Genomic DNA, 24,609 nt, shown 5'->3' with positions numbered 1-24,609 from the left:
TTCATGGTCACGGACAACGCTGCAGACATAACTAGGGCAGTCTAACAGGGCCATTTTGCATCTATCCATTGTGTGGCACACACTCTGATACTGGTTGTGAAGGATGCGCTTGGCCCTTTGGTCCTGTGACCAGGCGGGACATTCCTGCTGGAGGTGCTGGGTGCCGGCCTGCTGCTGCCAGGGCTGTTTTTGTAGAGAAGTGTCACAAGATAGCAGCTTGCTTCCACCAGAGCAAAAAGGGTAGGTAGGTGCTCAAGGAAAGTCAGCTTGAGTAAGGCCTACCTGAACACCTTATCCCTCAGGATGTCACCTGCAGGAGCAAGAGCTGGCCATCCATGGCCTGGCAAGGAGGCATGGCTTGGAACTGTGTGATCTATCCAACCAGGACTGGCAGCTTATTTCCGATGTTGTCTTGACACTCAAGTCTTTTTTTTTTGTTGCCATGAGCAGCTTGTATGCTCAGACAGCAATGCTGAGCCAGGCTTTGCCTGTTGCTCTTCTCCTCAAGACGATGATGGGTGAACTCCAGATCACACTGACCACTAAGGAAGCAATCATCTTGGCAGGTTGGCTGAGGACAGGAGTAGTGGATCAGCTCATGACACCCTTGGGTGCATCAGCAGCACATATTCAGTCCTGCCTATGTGACCCAAGGATAAATGGAAAAGCAGTCATACCTGACCAGCTGCTGAGGTGGAGAGACCTCCTGGTTGAAGAGGTCAAGGAAGCTGAGGAGAGGAAGCTGTGGCGCAACCAGGAGGAGGGTGCTGAAGTCTCTACTGCCAGAGTGCAGTCACCCCAGCAGAAGCATCACCACTGCTTCCCAGTCCAGCAGTGGGGTCTCTCTGGCAGGGCCAAGGAAGCCAGTAGTTCCACCTCAGCATTTCACCCAATGGTTCACAAAGGGCTTCCTTGGCACTTTGCCAGGGGTACGGGAGGACCTCAGTGAGTCCTGCAGCAGAACTAAGCCATGTTTTCTGCAGAACCTGCAGGAGCTGGTGGCAGGCCAGGAGATGGAGCTGATCCAGTTTGGGGCAACACGTCATCAAGTCTGGCCGGACTTGGCAGCAGTTGCAGGACAGTTCCTCTCGTGCTCACCAACCAGTGTCCAGAGCAAGAAGGTGTTCCTCATGCCTGAAGACATTGCTGCAGTTGAATTTATGGCTATGTCTGCTGCTAAGGGTGCTGCTGTGGCAGTTGTTGCAATGCTGGAAAGTAAGGATCGAGACATGATTGTGTGAGAGAGAGCAAATTTGTGCCAATGATGTTACGGCTAGGGATGTGCCTGAACAGTTCGAGCAGCCAGCGGTGGGGCAGAGGTCGGTTCCTTTAAAGAGCAGATAAGCAGGACCTTACCTGCTGCTCCACTACCCCACTGCTTTTCCGGACGCAACGCTCACTGTTCAAAAGGCCATGTGTGGCTGCAGCACTGCTCCCAGCAGCCTGCACATGGTGTCAGCCATGTGAGTACCAACGCTGCACTCAGGCTGCTGGGAGCTGCACTGCAGCTGCAGGCAGCCTTTTGAACAGCAAGCACCCTGACCAGAAAAGCAGTGGGGCAGTGGAAGAGCAGGTAAGGTCCTGCTTATCTGCTCTTTAAAGGAACTGACCTCTGCCCCACCTGTGGCTGCTCAAGCTGTTCATGCACATCCCTAGCAGTAACATTATTGGCACACATTGCTCACTCACACACAATCATGTCTCCATCCTAACATTACCTGATTTTTAAAGAATCCAACTCTCACCCCGCTGAACGGGTTCAAATGCCAGCGCCCAAACTGATTCAGCACTTCCCTCAAAAGGTGCCAAACTGTTCAGACACTTCCCTAGTTACAGCAGCAGAGACATTGTGATTGGCAGTGGATGCTGTGTCAGTGATTATTTTTTGGTCATTCTTAGTCTGTATTCTGTGTCAGGAGGGACAGAGATTCCCTTTTACTGTGTGTTTGCAGTGTTTTTCAAGGCAGGGTTGCAAAATTGTGCACTTGCTTGATTTGGCCATAGGGAACAATGCAGAACTTGAAACACCCCATTGTTCCCTATGAGTAGGTCCTAGGGGCACCAAAGTGGGTTGGGTGGTAGGACATGATGAGTGCTACCTACCACCCAGCCTGAAAAAGAAATAGGCAAGCAGACATTTTTTTAAATTTAAAAAAAAATTAACTTTTCCCAAAAGGATCCTATCAGGGTTTTGGGGAGAGGTTGAAAAAAAAATTAATCACCTGCTTGCCCGTTTCTTTAGTGGGTTGGGTGGTAGGTAGCACCCATCATGCCCTACCACCCAACCCATTTGGGTGTCCCTAGGACCTACCCATGGGGAACAATTTTTGAGTTCCCCATTGTTCCCTATGGCTGAAACACTCAAATTACTCGAATGTCTTGGAGGTGATTCATCAAATCAGCTGGCAATGGCCTCTGTTTCAATTAATCAGTCCATGGTTTTTGCTATTCATTTTAAGCCAAAACAAATCACAAACTCTGATGCATGCAAAACCTTACTTTAGTGTCCTGCTCTGAGATCAGGTTGCCAAGCCTCCAGGATTGGCCAGGAGTCTCCAGGAATTGATATTAGTCTCTTGGTGTTTATTGAAAGCAATTTCAATAATTTTATTGGCTTGATAATGTGCACAATATGGGGCAGGGCTGGGGCTGGGGGGTAATATCCAGGAATAGCTTCATTCAGAGTTGGGTTGCCAACTCCGACTGAAGCTAGTCCTGGATATTTTTATCAACCTGAATTAAAGGTTGTTCTTGACCAATGGGAGAGCAGTCTGGGTGGACATAAAAAGGAATCTTGGGGAGGTTTGAAAAAGAGTCAGAACCACTGAGTCAGAACCACTGAGGATCTGTAAGAGAAGATAGGAACGGGTGAGGCAGGATTGAGGAAGAAGATACGAGACCTACTAGAAATTGGAGAGAGTGTCCACTGACAACACCATAAATTAAGGCTCCATACTAACTAGCTGCATCCTGAAAATATAAAGGGATGTTAGATAACACTGGATGCAGCTGGCTGGCAATCAGTGTTATATACCTGCAAAAGAAGAACTTTGAAGATACCTGGGGATGAGTAATTTGATCCATAAGAAAGGGGGTTCAGTTTTCTGTAGCTGCAAGTTAGCAATCATATCATTAGTAGGGATTACATTGAATACAGTATTTCAGGTAACTGAAAATGGACTGAGTAGAGGCACACATTTCTAAATTTAATTAAATCAAGTGGTTTTATTTGGCATATAAAGAATAAGAGATCAGTTTCATCAATATCAATAAAATAAACTTAAAAGACAAATAATTAAATCCTAGGTAATGATGTAGGCATAAGATAATGACATCTGATTGACTTACACAGACAGCTAGCAGGTATTGAAGGGGTTAAGACGCATAGAGCCTAAAACAGAATTCCTAAAGTAACCAAAACGTTATTTCTGAGTGTAACAGAGAGAGAGAGAGAGAGAGAGAGAGAGAGAGAGAGAGAGAGAGAGAGATCATGTAAATGACACAGATGGAACAGAGAGAAAAAGAGGGGAAATTACCAGTCTGTTGCTTAAAATGCTTTGTGCTGCAAACTACCAGGATGGTATTTACCTTTTAGCTTCTACATAGAGGTTTGTACATGAGTAGAACACAGTTACACACCAAACAAAATCACGGCTATAAGTAACTCTTCCCTGTGCAGATGTTAACAATGGACAATGACTGACTGGTCAGGGGCGGGACTTCCAACCCATTTGCAGCAGGGCTATAGGTGAGAATGACTGGACAGGGCTACAGTTATTCCACATATTATCTTCAACCCACATACATTAATATACTATATGTCCTATCTCCACTCTGCCATTGAGAGAGCTTGTGTTCACTTTCAGAATGAATGCATGTGAAGTCACTCACGCAAAAGCTTGTCACCAATGTACACATTCAGCATAACTTCTGAATACGTGTAGTATTCTAGGAGTTCTAAGAAATATACATTACAAGCCCAAAGTTTCTACAAATTTGATTCATGTTAATTTTGCTTTAATACATAGTATGCTAATTTATTTACGTTCTTATTTGTCTCTGTTCACAGTTGTATATCTTTGGTGGAGTAAATGAAGAGGAATTCAATGATCTAATGGGAATGAAACTGATAAATCCTTCAGACAGACAACCTAGTAAGCTTATGCAGTATCTCAAGTGTTTGATGCCACACTACCAACTCGAAACAAAGTTATACCATGCCTTTGTACTCCCACTCCCCCGCCACACTAGCACCAGTACACAACTCTGTGACAGGTTCCAGAAAGGGACCCCTAAAAATTCTGGATTTTCAGAGTCATTTTACTTTTTTAAAAAGCCTCATCATTTAATGCCCCTTAAATTATTAGCTTTCTGTTGCTGGCATTTTAGCGCCTAGTTAACTGTGGTACTGCCTCAAATGAAAAATTGACTGAGCACCCTCAACTGCATACTATAAAAGGAATAGATTATGCTCTGTGTTAATCTATATAATTATTTCACTAAGCCAGTGCGTGTGGCAGGCGGAAATGCGGGGCCGGAAATGTGTGTGGATGTGGGGACGCGTGGGGATGTTTGGCGGGCAGAAATGCGGCGGAGGCAGGCCCAGGCCCGGGCACCAGAGGGCGGGAAAGAAAAGGAGGGCAGAAACAGATGGGGAGGCGGTGGCAGTGGTGAGAAGTGGCTGGGCCCGGCTGGGTGGGTGGCGGAGCCGCACAGGAAAGAAAATGGGGGGCAGAAGCGGATGGCGGGGAGGCGGTGGTGCCGAGGAGGCTGTGGCGGCAGTGAGGAGAGGCAGCTGGGCCCGGACCGGACCGGCCATGGTGAGGCGGCAGCTGGGCCACCAGGAAGAGGCGGAGGGTGGCGGGTGGCAGAGGAGAGACTGGGGCAGAAGGTGGGGAGGAAGAGGGAACCACTGGCCCCAAAGAGTGCACAGATGTTCTGTGTGGGGTTGACTAGTATAAATATATTTCTGGAAGTGACTGGGTATTTGTTTGAATTGACCCATTGGAACATAGGAAACTGCCATATACTGAGTCAGACCATTGGTCTATCTAGCTCAGTATTGTCTTCAGACTGGCAGCGGCTTCTCCAAGGTTGCAGGCAGGAATCTCTCTCAGCCCTATCTTGGAGAAGCCAGGGAGGGAACTTGAAACCTTCTGCTCTTCCCAGAGCGGCTTCATCCCCTGTGGGGAATATCTTGCAGTGCTCACACATCAAGCCTCCCATTCAGATGCAACCAGGGCAGACCCTGCTTAGCTATGGGGACAAGTCATGCTTGCTAGTAGACCAGCTCTCCTCTCACTTGCTATTATCACTTTGCAGTTACAAAAATCACATATGGAAGGTATGCAGTGGATTATTTAGTTTCACATCAAGTACCCCTGTCCGGCCTTGGGTTTTTATGTGTGAACTGAAAGGAAAAGTAGTTTACAGCCTCTCTGATCAGGCTGCTTCACTGCTTAGTATGTTATGTTGGCTTCTCTCATGAATCAATATAATAGAATGTGCTCAGCCTCATAGAACTGATTTCATGAACGTTAACTTTCTTCACAATGTGAAGCTAACTACACTTGAAGGAATAATATTAATATTACTTGTTTGCAGCAACTGTAGAGCCAACTAAATTATTGTTAGTAGCTTAGGTTACATTATAATTTGCACCAGTCTTCCTTGTAACAGGGATTCCCAGATGTTGTTGACTACAACTTCCATAATCCCTAGCAACGGGCCATTGAAGCTGGGGATGATAGGAGCTGTCAATAACACCTGGAAATCCCTGTTACAAGGAACACGGATCTGAACGGACTTTTAGATAAGAGATCTGCTTTCCTATTCATTTGCATTGCTTTCCTGAGAAAGGTATAAAACTTATTCTAACATAATAATAGACACGCTTCAAAACTAATGTGGGTATTCTAGAACAGAACAGGTCCCATAACAGAAGAGAAATGAAATGTTCTGGAATGATGCTCAGTTTCCCCTTGTGAGAGCTGTTCTGTTCCAATACCATTAATATCCAAGCACATGTACTGAGATTCCAGCCTTCTGTTGTTAGTTAACTACAGGAGAGCAGGTAAATCAATGGATATTATAGTGATGGCTATTGGCCGCCAGAGGCAAGATGCCTTTAAATACCAGTTTCGGGAGAACTAGAAGAGAGAGGTCATGCCTTTATCTCTTGCCTTTGGGCTTTTCAGAGGTAACTGGTGGGCCACAGTGGGAAACAGGATGCTGGACTAGATAGTTCTTAACTTCCATTTTTCCACCCCAAAGTGGTCAATGCATGAGGTGAGAACACTTTAGTAGGAGTTACAAGGAGTGGCAAGGTTCAAAAAGCAAAGTGGAGTACATGCAGGGTGGAAACACAAGCTGAGTGAAGCTCAGGCACAAGTAGAGGATAGACAAGGTATGGATTGCTTTTGGAGCAGAACAAAGCTGTGTTCCTTTGTTGCTCGGATCAAAGTAGCAGGCCTGACTGAGAAGCTCATACATGACATGAATCAGGACGTGTCGCATGGTTTTTTTTCATTGTGAGGACCAAGTTTCACAATTACATACCCTTCCTTTTGTCTTAGGACGTACACCTCAACCTGCCAACACTAAGTCTCCAGGAGATATTTTACTTGGCAAACAAAATTTAGATGGCTTGATTAGTCACAACATTTGCAAAGCACTTATGAATAGACAGTGGAACTAATCAGGCCCGGTATGTTTTGCATAGAAGGTGGAGACATAAATTTAATATGGACATGCTATTTATGTATTTATTTATCAAAATTTTCTTATATACCTCCTCCTCCAAAGACTCTAGGCAGTAGACAACAATACCAATCACAATCTTAAAAATAAAATAAAGGGCAAACGCCTGGCGAAACAGGTAGGTCTTAAGAAGGGCCTTAAAAGCAGCTAGGGAGGGAGCTGAACGAATCTGGAAGTAAAGAGTGTTCCATAGAAGAGGGGCAGCCACAGAGAAGGCCCTCCTATGGGCCCAGGCACCACACACTACACCAGGGCCTGGGACACTAAGGAGGGCCAGCTGAGAAGACCTCACAGGACGGGATACAACTGGCCGAGAGAGGCGATCCCAGAGATATACAGGTGCTAATCCCATAAGGATTTTGTAGGTAAACACGAGCACTTTGAATTGGACCTGGAAGCGAACAGGCAACCAGTGCAGCGAGCATAAAAGAGGTGTGACACTATTATTATTATTTCTTGTTTACACAGTCAGACAGGTGTTATTGACTGGTTTGTTTTATCCAGACATCGAGTCCTTCCCAAGGACCTGGGATGGCTGAATTTTATTGTCAATTGTTATAGATATCGTCGCAGAATATAGGCTGTTCCCAGTAAAGCTGCTTTTTGTAATTGGCTGATGGTGATTTCTGTGGCCCCTATAGTGTTGAGGTGCTCTTCAAGATCTTTTGGAACTGCACCCAGGGCGCCAGTTACCACTGGGATTATTTGGGTCTTTTTCTGCCACAGCCTTTCAATTTCAATTTGTAGATCTTTGTATTTGGTGATTTTTTCTATTTCTTTTTCTTCTATTCTGCTATCCCGTGGTATTGCTATGTCGATTATTTTGACTTGTTTTTCTTTCTTCTCAACTACAGTGATATCTGGTGTATTGTGTGGCAGATGTTTGTCTGTTTGTAGTCGGAAGTCCCATAATATTTTTACATCTTCATTTTCGACCACTTTTTCAATTTTATGGTCCCACCAATTCTTGGCTACAGGTAGCTTGTATTTTTTGCAGATGTTCCAGTGTATCATCCCTGCTACCTTGTCATACCTTTGTTTGTAGTCAGTCTGTGTGATCTTTTTACAACAGCTGATTAGGTGGTCCACGGTTTCATCTGCTTCTTTACAAAGGCGGCACTTGCTGTTTGTGGTGGATTTTTTGACTTTTGCTCTTATTGAATTTGTTCTTAGTGCCTGTTCTTGCGCAGCCAGTATTAAACCCTCTGTTTCTTTCTTCAAGTAACCATTCTTAAGCCATTGCCAGGTCTTGGTGATGTCTGATTTTCCACTTATATTGTGCAAATATTGACCATGCAGGGGCTTATTTCTCCATTTTTCTGCTCGGTTCTGACTTGTTCTTTCTTGTAGGCCTGCTTTGTTTCATTGGTGTTGAATAGTTTCTCGTTTTTGACCATTTGAAGTGCATCTTCTTCACAGTCCTTGATATATTCTTCAAGGCCGCTTTTGTCCTCCTCTGCTGTTTGATGGTCTTGTAGCATTCCTCTTCCACCTGAACTGCGAGGGAGGTAGAGCCTATCGACATCACTGCGGGGGTGCAGAGCATGATTGATGGTCATGATTTTCCTGGTCTTACGAACCAGCGTCTCTAGCTCTGCCTGGGTCCAGTCTATTATTCCTGCAGTGTATCTGATAACAGATATAGCCCAGGTGTTTATGGCTTGTATGGTGTTCCCGCCATTGAGTTTGGATTTGAGGATTTTTCTAACTCTCCTGATTTATTCACTTCCAATTTTTCTTTTAACTTCAGTTTGTGCGACGTTATCAGCCTGGAGAATGCCCAAGTATTTGTAATGTTCTTTCTCTTCCAGGTTCCTGATCTTGCTTCCATTGGGCAGTTCTATTCCTTCTGTTTTTCTTATTTTCCCTCTGTTCATTATTAATGCAGCACACTTGTCTAGTCCAAACTCCATTGCTATATCGCTACTGAATATACGGACAGTGTTTAGCAGTGATTCGATTTCTGACTGAGACTTTCCATACAACTTCAGATCGTCCATGTACAGCAAATGGTTGATTTGACTTGATGTTTAAGATGGAATCCGAGGCCTGTTTTGTTTAGTATTTGTGAAAGTGGGGTCCTGGCAATTACAAACAATAGAGGGGATCGTGAGGCCCCTTGGAAAATGCCTCTTCTAATGCTAACTTGTCCAAGTATCTCGCCATTGATTGTTAACTGTGTACTCCACATGCTCATTGCTTTTTTAAATAAATATCTGAATGTTTTTGCTGACACTAGTTGTTTCTAAACATTTTAGTATCCATGTGTGAGGCAATGAATCGAAGGCTTTCTTGTAGTCAATCCATGCAACACTTAGATTGGTTTTTCTTCTCTTGCAGTTTTCTAAAATCATTTTGTCAATCAGCAGCTGGTCTTTTGTGCCTCTGGTGTTTGGGCAATTTCCTTTCTGTTCAACTGGAAGCTGTTTGTTAGTTAATAAGTATTGCATCACTTCATCTGCTATTATTCCAGTTAATAATCTGAACATGGTTGGCAGGCAGGTGATCGGTCTATAATTACTTGGAACTGCACCTTTTGCTGGGTCTTTCATGATGAGATGAGTTTTCCCGGTTGTTAGCCATTGTTCAATGTCACCTCCTTGCAAAATGTGATTGAACTGTTTTGATAGTTGTTTATGAAGGCTTGTTAGGTGTTTAAGCCAAAAGCCATGCAGTTCATCGTCGCTTGCCGCAGTCCAATTTTTAATTTTCTTTGCTCTTTCACTTATTAATTCTGGTGTTATGATTAGATCTTGCATTTGTTGGTTACGTTTTTCGACCTCTTTCATCCAGCCTGCTTTTTTATTATAATCTATTGGATTGTCCCATAATTTCCCCCAGAATTGCACTGTTTCTTCTTTATTTAGTGTTTCTACGTTTCTTGCAGTTTCTCCTTCTATGCTTTGGTAGAAACGTCTCTGATTTGACTGGAATTGGAGATTCTGCCTGTGTTGTGTAATTCTGGCTTCATATCTGCTAATCTTCTCTGACGCTGCTGTTATTTGCTCCTTTATTATTTCCAGGACTTCTCTCATTTTCCTTGAATCTAGGTGGTATTTTTGGATCAGATACTGTTTGATGTTTTGATTCTTCAGCTTCTTGTCTTTCATATCTTTCAATTTACTAGCATCTGATCTAAGCCTGGAGATTTTATTTTCTAATCTAATCTTCCATTATTATTATTATTATTTCTTGCTTACACAGTCAGACAGGTGTTATTGACTGGTTTGTTTTATCCAGACATCGAGTCCTTCCCAAGGACCTGGGATGGCTGAATTTTATTGTCAATTGTTATAGATATCGTCGCAGAATATAGGCTGTTCCCAGTAAAGCTGCTTTTTGTAATTGGCTGATGGCGATTTCTGTGGCCCCTATGGTGTTGAGGTGCTCTTCAAGGTCTTTTGGAACTGCACCCAGGGCGCAGTTGTTAATAATAATAATAACAATAATAATAATAATAATAATAATAATAATAATATCATCATCATCATCATCATCATCATCATCATCAAAATCAAATCTATAGCCACCCATGAGGAGGTGGGCTGCTGCATTGCTTATATGATACATATTTCTATAGCTTTGCCACACTGGTGATCTTACAAATTCCATCCTTTAGCCCAAGTTTTATAGTAGTGGCAAGCAGGCCAGATCCCTTCATGGGATCCCCAAGGCTACAGGCATACCTGCTGTGTCCCTATTTTCCCTTTCACCTGAATGGGAAAATAGGGACATAATGGCAGGTATCTACAGATTCAAAACTGTTGTAGGTTTGGGTCCTGACCCTCATCCATTGTGTATCTGCTCTCCTGAGATCTGCATGCTTTCCATACCATTATGGAAATGCTATGCATGTCCCCATAGCATTATGGGGACACCATTATGTCCCCAAAAAGTGGTATCCCCAAAATAAAAATGTTTAAGCAAAGAAAAAAGCTAAAAATCAAGAGAAAATTATTGTTACATTGGGCAAATTGCCACTTCTTCATAAATGATGAATTATAAAATATTATCTCAGGAAAAGGTTCTAAAAGCATTATGACTGACATGATAAATGTGATATCACTGAAAACTACTTTGAACATTAAAAGTGCTATAGAAATGATTAATAATAAATTATGATGAGTTCTGAAATCTAATACAGAACCTTCTCTCTCTTCCCAGTATTCTTAGTCAGCTACAGTTTATACAAGCTGAAATTCTCCTAAGCTGAGAATTTCAATATGTTAGCAATTGGGTTTTTAAAAAATGTCCTTGATCTCATAGTAGATTGTGAAAAATGGAAATTGTTCCCACTGTAAAGTTAGCACTGTGGATCTAAACATGAGAATCACATAAATTGATTTGAGCTTCTCCACTATGCCTAAGCTGTTACAATTGATGACATTATTGGAAGCCACTAACACTTCTCAAAGTATTCATCCCAAAAGAATAAATTCCACTATTTCACCTATATATGACAGAGTAATAAATTAGCCCCCAGAATGACCATTTTGCAGTATATGGACTTTAGGGCTAAATTAGGCATTATGCTCTAAACTTGCATTTTCCACCAAAAATTGCCATGGCCAATCTTATTCCCCCTCAACAACATTTAGAGGAGCTTCCCTCTTGCCATGAAATCACAGTGGTTGGCTTTGCGCTCCCCACTGCATGCCACCAGTGGCAGGGGGAGGCAGAGGAAAATGAGAAAATGTTCATGTCATTGAATTAACAGCTTGGTCACAAGCCGTTAATGCCCTTTGGCACTACTCTTTGGCAGCGGCTGTAGCCCAGAGAGAATGTGGTGAAAACTGAACATAGAAAGCTATCATATACTGAGTCAGACCATTGGTCCATCTAGCTTAATATTGTCTACACAGACTGGCAGCAGCTTCTCCAAGGTTGCTGGCAGGAATCTCCCTCACCCCTATCTTAGAGATGCCAGGGAGGGAACTTGGAAACTCAGATGCTCTTCCCAGAGTGGCTCCATCCACTAAGAGGAATATCTTACAGTACGTACTCACATCTAGTCTCCCATTCATATGCAACCAGGGCATACCCTGCTTAGCTAAGGAGACAAGTCATGCTGCTTGCTACCACAAGACCAGTTCTCCTCCCACAAGCTGGTCTTGTGGTAGTTGATGCTGGGCTCCATCCCTTCCAGCCAAGCCCTGGTGGAAACTGGAAGGTAATGAGATCAGCTGGGAAGGGTTCAGCAGCAAAGCAAAAACCACAAGCTGCAAGGTTACCTGGAATTCTTAGACTGGAGAGTATGTAGTGGAAGTCGAACCTGAGACTGGATTCCACTCCGGTCTTGTTCTTAGTCACCATTTTCTCATAACAAAGTATGCCACACACAAAAAATGGCCACCTACCTAGATTTAAGCAAATAGTATTGACAGAGGAATATGGGGTGGAATTATCTAGAATCTCCAGTAAGTTCTGTTGCAACACTGAATTAAGACCCTAAATTACAGAAATATATGCTATTGTCTATTTTAGGGAATTCTCTCAAACCTTTTCAGAGTTGCAGATGATCACAATTAGAGGTTGGTAAATGTCAAAAATGGAGTCCCTACAACGTTTCTCTTTGGGAAACTCAGTTGATGGACATTGCACACATTCAGCAACTGCCTAATGATTAAGGGATGGGCGTAGTGTTGTAAAAGAATATTCCTAAACATCAGATTGGCTAGTAGCTAGTCAGACTGGGTGGATCTTCTGTTATATATGATTTGACTGCCTTGCTTGTTTTAAGTCATCTTTAAGCTATCAGCACTTAGCAATAGCACTTACATTTATATACCGCTCTATAGCTGGAAGCTCTCTAAGCGGTTTACAATGATTTAGCATATTGCCCCCCAACATTCTGGGTACTCATTTTACCGACCTCGGAAGGATGGAAGGCTGAGTCAACCTTGAGCCCTTGGTCAGGATCGAACTTGCAACCTTCTGGTTACAGGGCGGCAGTTTTACCACTGCACCACCAGGGGCTCTTATTAGCTCTGTAAATATCTTTCTACGGCACACTTGCCTGCTGCATGTTCCACATTGAGGGTTATATCGTGCAGTGATCTTACGAGCAATCAGGATCACCAGCTGGACAGAGATTAACTGGCCTGGCCTGCTCCTATGTCTAATGTCAGCTTGATCTGCAGAAATCAGCAGGTGAATGGTGATAAGCATGGCTAATACCTGCAGATCCGGGAATTATTAAGAATTTGGCAACTGCAGGGTTAGTGCATTGATGGCCTTGCCTGAGGAGGTTTGGGTTTGATGGTCTTTTTGATCTGTTGAAGTCCTGTGGTTTGCAAATGACAGACCCACACAGTCTTCAGATTACTTTTGAAATCTACTTTGGATCTATTCCTGCTCCTTATATGTCCTACATTTTATCCACTTCCTTCTAATATCCCTGCTATCTATACAGAAGCTCCGGCATAATGAAAGAACCTCTTGTCTCCACTTTGTATTTCTCATTTGCTCTCAAACATTTCCCCTGCCACCTTCTTAACATCCTAAAAATAAGGTTCATGTACCATTATCTCCAGAACATCCAAGCCACTCCTCATTAGCCACATTACACACAACAGCATCTTCCTTTCCTGCATGCAAAACTTCAGCTCTATGTAGGTTAGGCTTGGGGAGGAATTTGTTTGCCAAGTAATACCAAGTAATTTCCACACCACCACTTCCTGTAGTCTTGGAGAATGACAGTGGGTGCACTGGGCAAACCCCCATTTTCAGGCATTTTCCCCATAACCAAAAGCAGCAGAAATATTTGAAATGAAAACCATATTTCTCAATAAACAGATTGTTGCTTAGGTAGAAGTCTTAGGTACAATCTAGCATAATTACAAAATGCAAGTCCTCCTGAAATCAGCAAGACTGAAGTATGCATGCATAAATGTGCACTAGATTGTACACTTAATCTCTTGGAGCAATAAAGCAATATAATGTTTTTGCATGCCTCATTTATCACCAGCAGATGCTACCAAGCGATTCTCAGGTGTAAGTTTTTTGTGACTGCTAGGAATAATATACGTTAGATATGCACATAATCACAATCGCATCACTGTGGACAAAATGCATTTTTCAACATTTCTTAAAGATTGCATGATAGCTGATTAATTTCTATTTAACCAAAATAGAGCTAATGGATATTTATGTTTCTTCATTTTAGTTATGAAGGAGATTCTTTCAGAATTGGGAATCCAGGGAATAAACAGCAGGTATTGTTTATGTCATCCTTTTCTCTTGTATCTTTTTGCAGAGGAAAAATAGAGTAAAGGTTAATTATTTCTTTTTCCTTAGCCCCTTTTATTCCTCTGATTGTAGTAATAGGTATATAATAATAATAATAATAATAATAATAATAATAATAATAATAATAAGTCTCCCAGTGAGGCACTACCTTGGCGTGGTTGTGGGGCTTGCATGCTCTGAGGAAGGCGAGAGCTATGCCAGAGGTCCAACCACACTGGACAGGTCTCACCAGAGGAGCCAGACAAAGAGTGCCTCTCCCATCAACATTATGGTGAGACATAACTTTAATAAGTCTCTACCGGATCAGTCGTTGCCCGGGTCAACAAGGACCGTGACAGGTGCTGGAGTCCCTGGACATCTGGTGCCAAGTGGGCAACAGGACTCAGGATCTTCAGTTGAGCAACCAGGGCCGAAGACAGCAAAGTTACTGGAAGAAACGTTGCTTAACCGGAAAAAATATACAAAACATGCCAACAAGGAAATAATGATCTGCTATTACAAGTCTAGACCAACTAGAAGAGGTTGTTTAAAAAGAATGTACCAAATTTGGAAAGAGAAGCATCCAGATACAGAAATAACAGAACAAAGGCTAGCAGACCAGAGATGATTCATAATAAGAAATAAAGTATTCACAGGAGTTGAGCTGGAAGAACTGCAAAGAGCAACACAGACTCAAGATATGGAAGAAGAATTACCACCAACTGAAGAAGTTGCTCAGGTGCAGGTGGAGGGGTGCTGGAAATAGAGGATGCCACTGTTGCTGAACTGTTTCAAAATCAAAACCAGGCAACCTCTCTTTTGCCTTCACCTCAAAAACCCGAATGCCATTTAACAGAAAAGCAACAAGAAGTAAAGCAAAAAATAACTGAGCACATGAACCAAACAACCACCAGGGTTCAACTTCCAGCTCTAAAAACAGTTGCCAAAAAATAACTTGCTCGGGCATTAAAAGATATAAATGCTGCACTTGCAGAAATAACAACCAAGAATTTGCAAAAAACAAACCAACTAATGTACAGTGCAGCAACAATAACAACACAAGAGCTTGGATATAAGATCAGTGGACTTGTAAAAAAAGAAAGCAGTACGTCACCTAAATGGAAGATTAGATTAGAAAATAAAATCTCCAGGCTTAGATCAGATGCTAGTAAATTGAAAGATATGAAAGACAAGAAGCTGAAGAATGAAAACACCAAACAGTGTCTGATCCAAAAATACCATCTAGATTCAAGGAGAATTAGAGAAGTCCTGGAAATAATAAAGCAGCAAATAACAGCAGTGTCAAAGAAGATTAGCAGATACGAAGCCAGAATTACACAACACAGGCAGAATCTCCAATTCCAGTCGAATCAGAGACATTTCTACCAAAGCATAGAAGGAGAAACTGCAAGAAACGTAGAAACACCAAATAAAGAAGAAACAGTGCAATTCTAGGCAAAATTATGGGACAATCCAATAGATTATAATAAAAAGCAGGCTGGATGAAAGAGGTCAAAAATGTAACCAACAAATGCAAGATCTAATCATAACACCAGAATTAATAAGTGAAAGAGCAAAGAAAATTAAAAATTGGACTGCGCCAGGCGACGATGAACTGTATAGCTTTTGGCTTAAACACCTAACAAGCCTTCATAAACAACAATCAAAACAGTTTAATCACATTTTGCAAGGAGGTGATATTGAACAATGGCTAACAACTGGGAAAACTCATCTCATCATGAAGACCCAGCAAAAAGTGCAGTTCCAAGTAATTATAGACCGATAACCTGCCTGCCAACCATGTTCAGATTATTAACTGGAATAATAGCAGATGAAGTTGTAGAAAATGAAGATGCAAAAATATTATGGGACTTCCGACTACAAACAGACAAACATCTGCCACACAATACACCAGATATAACTGTAGTCGAGAAGAAAGAAAAACAAGTCAAAATAATGGACATAGCAATACCAGGGGATAGCTGAATAGAAAAAAAAGCAATCAAAAAAATAACAAAATACAAAGATCTACAAATTGAAATTGAAAGGCTGTGACAGAAAAAGACCAAAATAATCCCAGTGGTAATTGGCGCCCTAGGTGCAATTCCAAAAGACCTTGAAGAGCACCTCAACGCCGTAGTGGCCACAGAAATCACCATCAGCCAATTACAAAAAGCAGCTTTACTGGGAACAGCCTATATTCTGTGACGATATCTAAAACCATTGACAATAAAATTCAGCCATCCCAGGTCCTTGGGAAAGACTCGATGTCTGGATAAAACAAACCAGTCAATAACACCTCTCTGACTGTGTAGATAAGAAATAATAATACTCCCATACAAATCACAATACTCCCATACAAATCACAATGAGTCTGTATTGGCTTTATTTCCCCACATCTTTTAGTATTTTTCTTGTTTTGTGCCTGAAATTTATTATGCAGCTCTCAGGGACATAATTCTGAAAGGGGGGGGGAGGTTTTGGGAGGGAGGGGAGAGAAGCAAAAATTGCTGCCCCATCCCCCTACACACACACTTGGCTGAAGAAGAAGCTTATGCTGAAGCTACTCTCCATCCTCTCTGTGAACGTGCAGCCCTTTTCCTGCCCTCATACTATTACAGAACATGTCGGCCAATAACTTTAAAAATAAATCTGTCTTATTCAGGCCACATAGAGGTGCCAAGGCAATCTCAAGCAACCCATAAGCTATATATTGCCCACCTTGGCTTTAATCAGTAGCAGCCAGTGAGGGTAGTGCCAGGGGAGGGTGCGGCGGTGAGAGGCACCTTAAAAACAAATCAGCAGGTGCTTACCAGCATTGAGGAAGCACCTGCAAGCTGCCTCATGAGCGCCCTGGCCACTGCACATGTGTGAAGCCTCTGCGCATGCATGGAGACCAGGGTCATGCTGCTGTCCCACCAGGATGCCAGGCAGAGAGCTGCTGCTTGAGGCAGCTTGTAGGTGCTGCCCTAATGCTGGTAAGCACCTGTTGCTTTGTTTTTAAAGGTGCTCTTGCCCCCGCCCTCCGGGTGCTGGCCTCACTGGCCGCTACTGGGCTTAATGCATTGTTGATGCTTAGGTTCTTAAGTGTTCATGACAATCCTTCAACCATCAAGGACATTCTTATGATTATCCTTCCAATAACTGTCGATGAAAATGTGGCAACCCAAACTCTATTCCCTTTCAATAAGATACTATTAACCTTTCCCAATGGTTATTTATAATGGTGATTTTAGGACCATATTATGTCATAAAAGCTGATTTTGAAAGAGATTCCACAAATCCCAAAGCTCAGCTGTAAAACTTGGTTATAATCTCTAAGGGTTTGGTTCTAAGGGTTCGGTTCTAAGGGATTTTGGTGGGATGAGTCACAACTGATACCATTCTTCATGGTATGTAAAATTGTACACCATGCAGTTCTCTGCAGAATTCCTGCAGATCTCTCCACAGTTGCATCCTGTGACAAATCATGAAAGAGATGACATCCAGGTGAAAGTAGGGCTGCCATATGGAAAAGAGGACAAGTTCCCTGTACCTTTAAGATGAACAGAAGAGGAAATTTCAGCAGCTTGTCATGCAAGAGAAAGGAAAACCGCAACCGCTGAAATTCTCTCTTTTGTGCCTCTATTAAAGCTGCAGGAGACCTGTCCTCTTTTTCATATGGCAACCCTAGGTCAAAATAAAGGTTTTAGAGTAAAGAGAGCAACTGTCCCTTTTCATTTCAACATAGTTTATTTTCCAGGGGCTGTTTCTGGTAGTGGTGGGGCGTGTGTGTGTGTGTGTTTGTTTCCCCCTAAATGATTGTGAGCTTCTTTTGGAACATGGAATCTTTTTTTAATTTCTTTGCTATGTAAACTTTTGAATTTGTGAACTTTTTGTTGAAAAGAAAGACAAAAATATTCTGAAATAAGTAAAACATAAGTGGGATGGCATTTCTGATTTCATATGTGCCTAGTGTTTACACATGCGCACATGGTATAGTGAAGGCTGCAATTCTAACCATGCTGGCTGACATACTGTGTAATGTTACATGCATGTTGCAATATAATGTTTGCTAGTTCAGTTGTAATGTTCGCAATGTAATGTTCACCTACATACAAGAACTGCACAATACAGTTGTGCAATTGGCAGCCATTATTTCCAATTCTTGCATGTAACATAACGATGCTCTTGTACAACTGTGCGAACATGACATTGCAAAGCAAGCAACATCCTTTGGTTTTCTTAAAGACTCCATACTGAATTGGGTTGCATATCTGTGTGGTGGCAGAACAATCTGAAATATTATTATTATTATTTATTCGATTTCTATACCACCCTTCAAAAAATGGATCCCTGTCCCCTCATTAAAAAGGGCTCACAGTCTAAAAAGAAACATAAGATAGATACCAGCAACAGTCACTGGAGGTCCTGTGCTGGGGGTGGATAGGGCCGGTTACTCTTCCCGTGCTAAATAAAGAGAATCACCATGTTAAAAGCTGCCTCTTTGCCAAGTTAGCAGGGGTGATTCATTTTTTTAATTATTATTATTATTAGAAATTTTATACCGTCCTTCCAAAAGGCTCAGGGCGGTTTACATTAAAACACCATTAAAATCAATTAACAATTAAAACAGAAATTATAAAACTGCATAAAATAATAATTAACAATTAAAACATCATAAAACACCAGTTAAATAGCCAAAACAATTTAAAAACAAGTTTTAAAAAGCTGAGAAATCTTGGTTGAAGAGATGTGAAGAGAAGAGAATATATGACTGTTACTGTGGAAACTTATTTTTTATTTTATTTATAGACCACCTGACTCCAAGGGCTCTAGGTGGTTCACAAAAACAAACGCAAGAAAAGAAAAGAAATAAAATAACACTTCTCCATGCGGCTATAAATATATGAATTCCTGTTTAGGTGCCAGGGATATTGATGAAAGAGACTGTTTAGGAATGTAAAAAACCAGGAAAGGCCACTAACTTTTTAATGAGACTGACTTTGGGTGGGGAAAGACAGGGACAATTGAAATCCAAAGGCAATCCTGAAAAACAGTAAGTACAAATATGGCTGCTTGGAAAGTGATCAGATTAAATACTGTTCTTATTCTTTAAAAATGTAGTTAATTGAAGCCTGGCAAGGGGCCATAGCTCTGTGGCAGAGCACATGCTTTGCATACAGAAGGCATCTCCATTTTTAAGAGTCACCTAGCAGCAATGGGGGAAATCCTCACTTAAGACATCAGAGTAAACAATACTGGGCTAGGTGGATCAATACTCTGACTTAGTGTAAGGCAGCTTTATATGTTCAGCCCTAGTGTATATAGATAAGACATTTTTTAGAACAACTATGTTCCCCTCAAGCAATTATCCTCTGAAAGCCTGGTCTCCAGTTATGTATGTAAGTGCAAGATAGGAAAATTGAATTCACTGCTGCTCACCGCTGTAGTTCATTGTGAAATATGTCTAATCAAATTGACTTTTAATAGTGTGTGTTTGAATGTGCAGGTTTACTCCTACCAAAATCCCCAAGGTGAAATATGAATTGACAGAATCTCTTTTCCCAGCTGGAAGGATTTCTCCATCACCTCCTGCTCCAGTAAGTGCCTCCTCTCAGTTTTGCTAAATCAAGGACTTTACAATTTCTCAGTATAATAGTAGAGCTTTTCTGCTATCCAACATAGGAACATGGAAACAGCATGTTCCCCTCACAGTTAAGATCCTAAAGGATAACATTTCATTCCCTGATATTAAACCTCAGGTGCATTGTGATAAGGCAAAAGTAAGTGTGCGGAATCCTTTGGGAATGGTTCCTCGTGAACCATTTATGCCTTATGGTTATTAAAAAAAGAACAACTTCATTCCAGATGGATTTGTCTAGGATTTCTGCTTGGTGGATTTACTAAGTGTTTTCCATAAGAAACTCTGCTTGGCAGGGCGGGAGCAGGAGAGAGAGAGAGAGAGAGAGATGGAAGGAATACCACAAAAGCTGCATTGCATATGGAGAACAGTGAGGAAAGGATCTTTCTGACTGAAATATATAATGCTTTTCAGGCACATGACTACTGCATCTTTACCACCTCCCCACATCAGCCCTACAGTTAGGTCTGAAGAGATGGAGTGTCTTAGAAAGTAGATCTGGGAGTTCCATTAAAGTTTATTTTTATTCTCTTAGGGAACAGGGGTGCTGTTATGATTTTTTTTTTTTTTTTTGGTCCCAGGCACCAAAAGATTGTCTCTATTCCCCTTTGTTTTACTGGCAGCCTTGTTCTTGCCTGCCACAAGGAAAGCCTAGGTACTGTCTTCTGCCTCTTCTACTTGGTCTCCAGTTGCATTTGCACAGCAGCTTCCTATGCTCTTGGTAACATGCTTAACATTTAATTAGAAGTGTGAGGATTGTCCCTAAAAAAGCAAGTACCTTTTTCTGCTGTAAGTTCCTTACATTAACACCTTGATGGATGATGCACCTAAAATCCTGTTAATAGCAAACATCCAAGCTGGCTGCTTTCACCCAGGCACACCCAGATTGCTCTGAGGGGCCTCAAGATGCTGTATAAGAGGTCACCTGAGTGGGCTCTGCAGACTACTGTGTGTCAGCACTGAGACTGACATCCGAGCGCTAATTCAAGGTAACCAGTTTTGCTCTGGTGCCTCCCTTAGCAGATGAAAAGGTAGGGTAAACGTTTAAGACATTTATAAAATACTTGTTTGCATGGTTGTACTGTTGTGCTGCTTGTCATGCAACTGAGCTATTGGAAACCCTCAGGTCTGTGTTATGTACCTCTTCCAGTATTGCAAGAAAAAGTCTGTGCCTATCTAGCATGCGACCTACATATATTGTCTCCTGCAGATGCAGCTTGAAAACACTGCTCAAATGCAATTTCAAAATAAACTATTTGCTGGAGGGACCAATTTAAATGTCACATGTTGTTTAGATCATTTGCTTATGAAGATTTCCCAGATTACTCCAATATCGCCATTACTTAGCAAATTAATTACTCTGTACTTAATTTACTTAGCAATTAAACTACTAATTAAATATTTGTCTACATAATATACTCCTTAGCAAATGAATTAATTAAAACTGAATGCTCAGAACGGACAGTTAAGCAGCAAACATTATGCTATAAAAGAAAAGATTAGTTACATCCTGTTACTACTGTTAATAGTAATTGTATTAATTAAACAATGCCAAGGATTTCCCCTACTTCCTTTGGGAGCTTGTAAGTTAATATTTTAGAATCAAACACAGAAGCAGGGCAAGATTTACCAATAAACATACTAATCTGTAGGACAAAGATGAATGGCCCCAGGAGAGGGATGAAGAATGAGTGTGCAATCTCATGTACCACTTTAGATCTGGATCTGCATTGTTGCAGATTCTCCTCACCATCAAGAAGCAATCTGATGGACCAGGAATTGGGTCGTGATGTGAAAACTCCTGACCAGATTCAAAAAGCTGCTGTCAGTTGAAATGGAGAGGTTAATCATGACAAAAGCTTACTCTCTTTTATCCTCCTTTATAGCAGCTCAAGCAGTGTTAACTAATGACTTTCTACACAGGCAACTCAGCTTCAAGATTTCCATTCTGTGCGTAACCAAGCAATGGACATGATCACAAGGGCCTTTGCTCTGCTGGACTCTGAGTTTCAAAAGCTCGACATGTAGGTATTCTTTAGCATCACTAGAACAGTCATTTAATCTAATGCCTCAATGGGAGACAAAGCGGGGAGGCCCCAGCTGGATGAAATAAGCTAATGTTTGACAGAAAGTCATAAAATGCTTACCCTTCTAGCAAGTCTGGTCAGTAGTCCTCATCACTTTAAAATGCATAAGAACCTCGTTGCAAATAAATCTGTTTCTCCTCAATATAGGCAATGGACTTCCCATGACCGTTAGTACCTCAGAAACAAATGTGAGGCATAAATATTGGCTGACATCCAGACTAAGGCTGCACTAGTGCAAGGATTTTGCACTAGTATCGCTAAGTCAGAAATTTGCATTCCAAACTAGTCTTGCACCAGAGCAACAGGGTGCGCTTGCATTATCTGTAGTGTGCCTCCTGCTGAACCACTTCCTCAGTCCATATATGTTACAGGGAATGATGCAAATTATATATTGTGTACTACACCTGGTTTCGCATTCTGTATATGCTCAGAGGGAAAGAGGCAAAGTCACATCATACGCAAACCGAATTGGTTTTTGGGAGATGGTGACCATGTAGGATCTTGGCATGCAAGCAGAGATAGAGGGAGACACACTCAGAAAGTTCAATGGGCTTTATTATAGAAAGTTGCTCATCAGGATAAAATTCAAACAAGTCATCCAAATTAAAAACATGTTTCTGATTCAAGGTGTAGTGCAATGTGCCTAACTAACATGTGTGTGCAATCAGTAATCACAGCTATCTAACAAATCCTAATAAAACATTTAGAGAGAAGCAGCAAAAATAGGAAGAAGGGAGGGCTTAGGAGAGGGATGGCAGTGATTAGTAGGGAGGAGGGAAGGGAGCAGGCTGCGCTGTGCGCTGAACAGGCATCTTACCAGGTTCACGAAGAAGGCTTCAAAGGACTTGTTCATTGCTGGAGCTTGGAAATGATGCAGGCTTCAGATGGAGGAGAAACGCGGGTGCTGGAGAACAGGAGCCTGGGGTGCAAGCTTCAAGCTGTCAAACAGGCTGGGGGCAGCTGCTCAGAGCAAAGTTGGGGGAGAGAGCACCATGGCTGGGTAGTCTGGACTTCTGACTTGTTGCAGAGGTCCTCTATGCTTTAGCAGCAAACTCTGGGATGGCTCTTGTGCACAGATCTGTTGGTTAGGCAAAGCTTGCTCGCTCTCTGTTCAGTGAGCTCCATTCTTTATAGTTGTTTCTTCCTTTAATCTCCATAGAGATTTCTTCCTTTGATCTCCTCATCCTTTCTGGATCCCCAAAAGGTGACAATTTGCTGTTACCCTCTGAATATTGTCTTTTAATTATTGATATTAGTTCAGGATATTAGCTCAGTCCAAGGAGATCTGAATCCCATGCTGTTTTGGGGAGGAGATTGTTCTATTTTGCCCAAAGCAAATCTGCATCTCTGAGCTGCAAATGGGCATCTTTTCTTGTCCCCAGATTTCTGGCACCTGGCCCCCCAAGAATGTTAAAAGGTGTTAGCAAAGAAGAATTGAAGCTATAGGTGTAAATCATTTTCTTTTATGTGCATCTACCTAGAGTAGAATTCCTAAAGACAGCAAGTGGGTGTAACAGTACTTCTAATTCTACATAGTGGATCTTTCAGAGCAGAGCAATCGTTAACAAGGATTAACATAGACTTTTTCCAGGAGGAAATGCAAGCTCAGCTTCTAGCTTCTTCTAGAGACATTATCTGATAGTAAGTTAAATTTTAGCATTTGGATAGACCAAGCCTGGCCATTGTATTTCTTTTGAGTACCCATTTCACAAACATTGAGAATACAATGCTGGATTGCCTCTTCCTTCACAGAGCAGTTAGCAGAGGCAATCATGAGACCTGGGTGTCATGCCCTGGTCAGTGCATCTGAATTCAGGCATTAATTTATTCCTTAATAAAATGGAGTCAGACACAGGCCTGAATTCTACACAATTCTGGGTTGGTAACTCTGGGTTTAATGTTGAGGTAAGGGTGTCCCCAACAAAAGCTATCCACTCTCTTTGTTGCGCAAGTGGACGGAGACTGCAAGAGATTGTACAGCTCTGAGCATCCACTCAGTGACTCAACTGTGTGTCCTTGTTGAGTGGATGCATCTTTGTTTATTCCTCTGATGCAGCATTAGGCTGGCAGTCACTTCTGCCTCTCATAGCTCAGCGTTTAATAATAAAAATGTTGGCGGAAATCAATTTATACAGAAACCATCAGGTAGGAAAGTCAGCTAATTCTCATATATGTAGACTTCTTAAAATATTATTATTTTTTGGGATGTATCTACACAATTGACTGAATTGGTTTGTCAGTCTCTGCTCCCAAGAAACTTCATGAACTATAACCTTGTGAGTCTGCTGGAAATTCTGGTCTCCATCTGCCTCACACAAGTACCCTCTGGGGAGAAGCCATGACATTTAGATCCATTTGAACAGATTTGGTTATTTTTTCCCCCGCCCAGTGTTGGCCTCAGGTTAAGGGATTTGTTTAAAAGCCAGATGGTTGAGTCAGCAGGAGAAAAAAATATTCAGGATCTATCCCATATAAACTATAAGTTGTAGCTACAGTTGTTTCTTAATCTCTTGGTATGGTGAGTTGTAGCATGTAGGTATTTTATTCAGCCAGTGCTGGCTTAAGGTGTCTGGGTGCCTGAAGACAGAGGGGCACCTAGGTAATTTTGAAACCTGGACTTAAAGCCCTCCCTTGCCACACACACAAGTCTTACACATGCACACAGTGACACACACAGTATTTTTAACAGGTGGGTTTTTGAGGGCACAAACAGCAACTGAACTCACAAGAATGTAAGAATATAGAACAGGTCTATTTATGCAAATATGCATCTGTTGAAAGCCTCCCAGAGAACAATTTGTTATGGGGTGGCTAACAATTTTTTTAAATTATTATTTTTTGTTTACACAGTCAGACAGGTGTTAGTGATTGGTTTGTTTTATCCAGACATCGAGTCCTTCCCAAGGACCTGGG

The 24,609-nt window shown here is 41.8% G+C and overlaps 1 protein-coding gene across 8 annotated transcripts in view; it reads left to right on the top strand.

The window, feature by feature from the left end:
- Positions 1-24,609, top strand: part of LOC128348215 (kelch domain-containing protein 3-like) — a 104,713-nt gene that overhangs the window by 71,084 nt on the left and 9,020 nt on the right. For 7 of the 8 annotated variants that reach the window (XM_053303951.1, XM_053303950.1, XM_053303954.1 and 4 more), the window contains 4 exons: positions 4,070-4,154; positions 13,925-13,973; positions 19,478-19,568; positions 21,533-21,633. In XM_053303951.1, the coding sequence (XP_053159926.1) occupies positions 4,070-4,154; positions 13,925-13,973; positions 19,478-19,568; positions 21,533-21,633 (326 nt within the window). The remainder of the gene's footprint in view (positions 1-4,069; positions 4,155-13,924; positions 13,974-19,477; positions 19,569-21,532; positions 21,634-24,609) is intronic. The other variant, XM_053303955.1, reaches the window with a different exon arrangement.

This window comes from Hemicordylus capensis, chromosome 2 (genome assembly GCF_027244095.1).
Source record: "Hemicordylus capensis ecotype Gifberg chromosome 2, rHemCap1.1.pri, whole genome shotgun sequence".
In the NCBI taxonomy this organism is placed as follows: domain Eukaryota; kingdom Metazoa; phylum Chordata; class Lepidosauria; order Squamata; family Cordylidae; genus Hemicordylus; species Hemicordylus capensis.
The sequence above is the reverse complement of the archived record's forward strand: the minus strand, read 5'-3'. Positions and strand labels throughout refer to the sequence as shown.